The sequence below is a fragment of the Acyrthosiphon pisum genome, unplaced genomic scaffold (assembly GCF_005508785.2).
Source record: "Acyrthosiphon pisum isolate AL4f unplaced genomic scaffold, pea_aphid_22Mar2018_4r6ur Scaffold_21933;HRSCAF=25316, whole genome shotgun sequence".
In the NCBI taxonomy this organism is placed as follows: Eukaryota; Metazoa; Arthropoda; class Insecta; order Hemiptera; family Aphididae; genus Acyrthosiphon; species Acyrthosiphon pisum.
In genome coordinates, this window is record NW_021771452.1 from 5,366 (window position 1) to 12,956 (window position 7,591).

General features: G+C 27.2%; 1 protein-coding gene across 1 annotated transcript; it reads right to left on the reverse strand.

Annotated features, from left to right (window-relative positions):
• Nucleotides 1-212: 212 nt before the first annotated feature.
• On the reverse strand, nucleotides 213-1,483 carry LOC115034991. Its single transcript, XM_029492621.1, has 3 exons — nucleotides 853-1,483; nucleotides 616-793; nucleotides 213-548 (listed from the first exon to the last, which is right to left on the reverse strand). Exons 1-3 carry the CDS (start codon nucleotides 916-918, stop codon nucleotides 337-339), a joined length of 456 nt encoding a protein of 151 aa, XP_029348481.1. The 5' UTR covers nucleotides 919-1,483; the 3' UTR covers nucleotides 213-336.
• Nucleotides 1,484-7,591: the final 6,108 nt, after the last annotated feature.

Here is a 7,591-nt window from a genome sequence, read left to right on the forward strand (position 1 = left end):
AAGTGTAGGTAGTAATTATGAGTACCTATAGCCTACAATAGTATGTAAATCAAGGTTTATAAATTATTATTGTAAAATGATATGTATAATAATAATTATACATGGTATATCAAACTATTCAAATTTGTGTAGATATGCATGTTACTCTAAAACAACTAACAAAATATTTTATTAACCTAATCCAACCATATTATATATTATAAATAGTAAAATTAACTTCTTAGTTATTACCAACTTATATTGCTCTATAATGATTTACTTATGTTTCACAATGTTATTTACTTGTAATATTGACCATGGTTAACAAAACTTAATATTCGCATGTAATGTGATAATTTAATTTAAAATACAAATGTTACATACTAATTTATAGCCCATTGGTATTTCATAGCTCTTCCATTCTTTTATTATTTCCTGAGTTGTTGTGGCCTTTTGAATGTCATTTAACCTGTGATTTACAGTTGAACTCCAATGCCGCTCAAGTTCTGGAAGACTACAGTTATCATGCTTAATTTGGTTTAAGATTAACTGTATATCTTCTTCAGGTTCTATCATAAATTATTAAAATAATATATTATTCATTATAATACATATTATTTTTTTAAATATATTTACCATAGTTATTAGTAGTCCATCTACTAAAACTACTATTTTTAGTTTTATTAATTAATTCATTTTTTTCTGTATGTTTTAAGATTAACCCGCTTGTTTTTAATGTTCTCATAGTATTATAATATTTACAGTATATCTTTCCTTTTGGCTGTCTTGAATGATCTTTTATGAAATAATTTTCCTATAAAAAAAATATTATTAATTAAATTATTGATTATATAATATGCATTATTATCAAACCTTCAATTCAGATGAAAAAAGTTGCTGTATTTGGTTTGCAATATTTTCTGCCAATGTGACGGACATTAATATTTTTTTTGTTATTAATTCTTGGATTATTATTTCAACTAATAAAGTTCTTATATGATCATTCAAACAATTGTGACTTTTGTAATAATCAACTATCAAAGCACCTTGAGTAGAGTTTAATATGTTACATAGTTCAAAATTTACAATTTTTGAAGGTATGCTTTGAGGTTGGACTATATTTTGATTATTGACCGATGATGAAATTTCCAACGCAGACGAACATGAAGGAGATGGAAGAATGGAGATCTTATGTTCTTATTTGTTTCATTTAGTTGAGCATAACTTTTTTGCCAAATTTCAACATTGTGCCTAAAATTTATCTGAATGCCCATAGGAAATTGTAATTTCCTTTAAAATTAAGTAATAGGTTGATATGTATATGTAGATAGGTACCTAAAAGTTTTAAAAATATTTGGAATAAATAATTTAATTTGAATTCATTAATTTAATATTAATAATAATAACATAAAATGACTGCATTAAGTGGAATTAAAAGTTTCTAATAATATTAATGTACCTAATACCTATGTAAATATTTAATAAAAATTGTTTTAATTATATATTTTTGTTTATATTTTTGAAAGGTATTTATAAATATCTATTGTAAAAAATATTTACATAGGTTGAATCTGGTTAAACTACCTATATAATAATATTGCTGTTAAAATAATTATTGTTTTTGTTATCTATTTTTAAACTTTTATATCGTTTTTATAAGCACCCACCTATAATTTCTTTTTATTATTCAAGAGTAATTGTTATCTATGTATAAATAAATCTTAAAATGCTTATAAGTAGGTATACTTATAATTATAATATGCAGTGACGAGTTATGTAGTTGTGGTTGAAAGATCCCCCTCCAGTGCTAAGGGTTATATACCTATTTTAAACAAAGCGATGAATGTTGTTATAATTTATTATATTTAATTTTTTTGTGTCTGTATCTAATATCTATATAGTTTTTACTAATACACGATTTCAACTTCGAAAATTTGCAAATTATTTTGTATACCTAGTTAAAAATGTATAAAATGTTCAATTTGGATAGCTAAGAGCTAAACATTTAGAACAAAGTTTCTCATACATGTTATATACTGTTTCGTCGTTTTTGAGAAATAGTGATGTATGAGTGGGTGTTTGGGTTTCATATGAATTTTAGATTAAAAACATGTGTAGTTAAATAATGTGTTTACAATGTACCATATTATTATACGTTATTTTACTGCAGTAATAATATGTGTTAAGTGTATTTAAAAGAAAATAGGTTTATGGTACTTCTAGGTGGTGGGAAGGGGATGGAAAAGCTCCATCTGACGTTTATACAAACTCCCCCTCCACTAGAACAAAATCTTAACTTTGTCACTGCTTATATGCTAAGTAGGTACTTAATGTAAAAAATCATAACTTACCTTATTTTACTTGCAAGTAAGACGATATAGGTAATAAATATTATTATTACTCAATATTATGACAAACGATAGTCAAAATGGTGTTTAGTTATAACAGTATATATCTGAATATCTCGAACACTATGTTAAGACACTAAGTCGACAGTTGAATACTTGAAGTCCAAGAGTGAAATGCGTTATAGAATAATTTTTATCGAATGTTCTCGTCGTATTTTTCATTTGCTTGTTGTTCGTTTTGGTAGAAATTTAGTATAGACCCAATGAGAGCCAACGATAATTGTGATTTTCCCATGCTCATGATTTTCAGAGAAGATATTATATATTTCCCAATTATCTTTCATCTCCAGTCTCCGCAAGCATTTTGGCGAATTCCGTACTAGGCCTAATTTTAAGAAAACATTAAGCTCTCACTTATAGGAGCACGTAACTTCTGCGAAAAATATACGAGCAAAACCGCATAAGTGCATTTATTTTCAATTAATATTTATATAGGTACGTAATGAAATAATTAATACAAACTTACCTCCTTTTATAATTCATTATAAACTACGAATTGACTATAGCCCGATTACATAATATGAATTATAAACGTTCTTATTTAAATGTATCACACCAAATCTTAGGTAGATATCATTACCTATTTTAACCAGCATCCAACACAGAAACACATATATTATAATATATATATTAATCACTGAATGTTAAATTGTATATAGATAAAAAAATACTATAAACCATGTAATAAGAATACGTAAAAAATATATTCAAATATCAATGTAGAGTATTATATAAATACAATTGTCATAATAGGTATGTATAGCGAACACAAACAAATGTAGATCTTTAATAAGTATAATAACTCATAAAGTTAATAAAGTTTTTGTTGAAATGAAAAAACTAATTTGTTAACTTATAAATATATTTGACAACACGATTTTATCATTCAAGTACATTTCGTTGTTGGAATGACAAAATAATTATTGATTTAAAAAAATTTATATTACAAATGATAAATGCATATTGTTGGGTGAATACAATAAGATTTATCAATATGACAATTAATTGTCAAATTGATAAAATAAACAATTACAGTATATAACAAAATTTTTATTAAACTAACAATTTTTTATCATTATGATACAAATATTGTCAGCGTAATAAATGTTAGATTTGTTGATCATCTACAAAACATGTTTGTCAATGTTACTATTAGAATTTTTTTCAGTGTAGATATTTGTCTTAAATTGTAACATTAATCTTAGTGTTTAAAATGTGTTGTAATGATATCTACGTCATTGCACCAACACAGTTTCATGACTCAATATCATCATAACACTATTAAATATTTCATTAGGTACCAGAAAACCACAATAAATATCTGTACTCATGTACCCATTATATTACCCAAAATTATACACAACAGCCATCATATACATTATACAATTAAATTACAAAATAATATCTAATAAACAATATAATAAATATATGTACCCATGTACCCTGATACTAACCAAAAGGTACAAAAACTATAAATAAGTAATAACTATATATATATATACATATGTACAAATGCCACTAATCTTACAATAACATATTTTGATTATACCTATGTATTTATGCAAAATAAACAACAACAATTTAATATGGAACAACAAGGTACAAAGATCAATACTATAAGTAGAACCCCCATTTTGATACTCAGATCAGTCTGCACACATTATTCAACACTGCCTCATACAGTTTTTTCACACGCACCATCTTAGCTCGCCATACTCGTAAAGCGCTTATTAACTTAAAACATACTTATTTCAGATCTTATAAAATCTTGTTGTGAATTATTAAAGTAACTTATATTCAACCACAAATTGTTCTTACATTATTTCAACAATACCAATATCATCAACACCCATTTCAAATTCTATCATTATTCAAATCAAGAAATATTAACCAGGTAATAAGTCATACTTAAAAAATACTTACATAATTTCCATGGTAAAATCATCATCAACGACAAAGCTAGTTAAGACACACAGACTCAGGTGCTTCATAAATCATCATATCCTTCGTTTATAAAACTATACTCACGATCCCAATCAATCGTAATAATTATATGCTTTAATTTGTAATAAGAGATAGGATAAGAAAGTCGACATTCAAAATCCCTTTAATTATTATTCATTTAAAATAGCTAACTATACCAACTTAGTTAATATATTATTATAAGGTGAAGTTTTATCAATAACAACGTACATGCTTATTTTTAAATCATTACAGTGTTAAATACTAACCTAACGTCAATAAATTCATAATAATAGTTAATTTGACTACCTACGTGTTAATTCATTTGATTCGACCTTTGTCAACCGAACTCCACAACTGGATCACAACACCACAATTGACCCAAAATATATACAACAGTAGGTATAAATCATAGGTACCTACATCATATTATAATTTTAATATAAACAGCTATATCATCATGTATCACCTACTATAAAAATAAAATTTAAAACTGATGTATAACCTACCCAATTTGTTCATTGAAGTTGTACAATGATTTATATAAAACGTTAAAAATATTATGTAAATATTAAAATATTGTGTATTATTATTGTAAAATATACTTTATAATTTATTGTAATTATTACTGCTCAGTGGCGTGATTAAGAATTTGGTTTGGGAGGGATATACGTTTTTAGCAAACATGAATGGTCATTATCAATACTTTGATCAAAATTTTAGCAGTAAAAAAAAAGTTTCCCCCCCCCTAATCCCCCCCCCTAATTACGTCCCTGTTACTACTTACTAAATATTAGCAATTGAATGTTAGAATACAAATATGTAGGTACCTACCTAGCTGTATATACACAGCGTTGACCAAGTTACTCAATTTATTGTAACTGGTTACAAGTTATAAGTTACAAAGTGATGTTACAAAATTTACCGAGTTACTTAACTTAGTTATATGTAACTATAGTATGCCCGACTCTGTATATATGTCGCACCCACTTAGTATTTATTATGGATATCCATTTCATGAACTACGATCATATTGTGTAAGTTAAATTTTAGTTCATGAAACAGATATATATTTTATCCATTTCATGAAATAGAAACTCTTATTGTACACTTTGTGTAATATTTTAAATTCATTTCAACAATAGGCAACTTTTTCGTGAAAATGAAATAATAACATTGACAGAATTACACGAATCTAGTATTTTTAAATTGTAACATATTTTATATTAAACACTGATTTGTTATGAAAAATTACTACCAGTTTAAATTAAGTTTAATTTTTATTTATTAAATTTATTCATGATTATTTTAAATATTTATTATCTATATAAATACTTCTTATTACTTATTTTTACAAATATTAGTGTTATGGCAACGACTATTAGGTACACTTAATAGAAGCTAAAGCTTTAAAACAAGGACATCGTTTTGTTTCACATTGGCGTTTACAAATGCAACTTAAAAAACCTTGTCCCTCAGAAATATGAGAAACTGTCTCACGTAATGTAAGTTCTATATTGTTATTAACTTCAGAAATTTAAAAAAAATTAGATGCCACTGGTTTCAAACTTGCTGAATTGTACCTCCCTTTTACTAAACCATATTTAGTTCCAAGTTGATGAAGTTTATATTCGTTCTGATTGATTGAAAATAACTGCAATTACATTGGTTGGATCTGACAGTTCTCGATCTACTTTAGCCACTGTTATTAAAACGCAATCACTAATTTTTAAATCAGAGATTTTGGTTTGGCTGACCTAAAAACAATGCTATTACAATGATTTTAAACAAAAAAATAGATTAAATAGGTACAATCATATGATTTAAAAAAGACACCCACATGATTTCAGCGGATTTTTCTTGTCCTTGATATCCAAGTTGACGTTGTTTGTATATTTTTTCACTGTTTTTACATGAATCACAAATAAAAGTTTCGGAAAATTCAACCTCACTTAACATATCTATATTACAATAATATTACTACACACAATTAATGACAACGCATAACAGAAATAACTAGAAATTGCCTACCCACAGCTCCTTAATTACGGCCGGTAGGTACCTAATCGACATAGCCTTAATATACGATGTTCCTCCACATAATATTATGTTAATCTTATGCAGGGACAAATTTAAGTTAAATCTTAAAGCTTTTAGCAAAAATTTGCGTAAATCTGAAATTTAAATAAAAAAATTTTTTCAGATAAAATTCTAGGGACTGGACTTGAAATTATTAGTACTCCTCAGAGCCCCAGTCCCCTCCGTACGATACGCAAATAACTTTTGAAGGAGTCATTGATTAAATATACTTAAGTATATATTTTAATCAATGAGGGAGTAGACCACTAACGGAGCATAAACGAATGAAACATATTTGGACCGGAAATTTGGAGGTGCAACTGTGCAAGCATGCCCACAGAGCCCCTTACGCAAATAACTTTTTAAGGGATGGAGCACTAACGAAGTAATAAAAAGCACTATCCCACACTAACGAAGCACAATAGTTCGCCTCGGGACCCGAAGTATAAAATAGTTAGGTGACTTAATGTCACCAATAAATTTATATGTGGTCTAATTGTCACCTCGTTGGTTTTATTGTCACCCGTGTTCTTATTAACCCGAGGTCTTGTTGTCCCCTGAAGAGGTCTTAATGTCACCAATAAATGTAAATGTGGTCTAATTGTCACCTCGTTGGTCTTATTATCACCTGAGGAAGTCTTAATGTCACCAATAAATTTATATGTGGTCTGATTGTCACCACGTTGGTCTTATTGTCACCTGTGGTCTTATTGTCCCGAGATCTTATTGTCACCTGAAGAGGTCTTAATGTCATCAATAAATGTAAATGTGGTCTTATTGTCTAAACGGTGGTCTAATTGTCACCTCGTTGGTCTTATTGTCACCTGTGGTCTTATTGTCCCGTGGTCTTATTGTCACCTTGCCTTTAAAACAATTATATTGTGGGTGACTTTGATACGTAATTTCATTGTTAAAATAACTCCAACTATTAGTGAAATTAACTCCATTTATAATATAGATCAAATAAAATCTACTTCAATTCAACTTCGTTATTGTAGTTGTTTGATAAGAAGAAACTAATGTAAAATTACACAATATAAGTGTTAAAATAACCACATCTTTGTTATTGATTTAATTGAATGGAAATATTGAATGAACAAATTTTTAAAATTCAAAATTATTTTCTGTATGTTATTTTACACATAACTTTGATATTTTTACCT

Excerpts from the sequence above, each read along its gene's own strand:
- LOC115034991 (XM_029492621.1), bottom strand. The coding sequence starts at position 918 with ATGTCCGTCACATTGGCAGAAAATATTGCAAACCAAATACAGCAACTT. Across the intron at positions 794-852 it reads TTTTTTCATCTGAATTGAAG|GAAAATTATTTCATAAAAGA; the intron begins GTTTGATAATAA and ends TTTTTTTTATAG. Across the intron at positions 549-615 it reads ATGGACTACTAATAACTATG|AACCTGAAGAAGATATACAG; the intron begins GTAAATATATTT and ends AATTTATGATAG.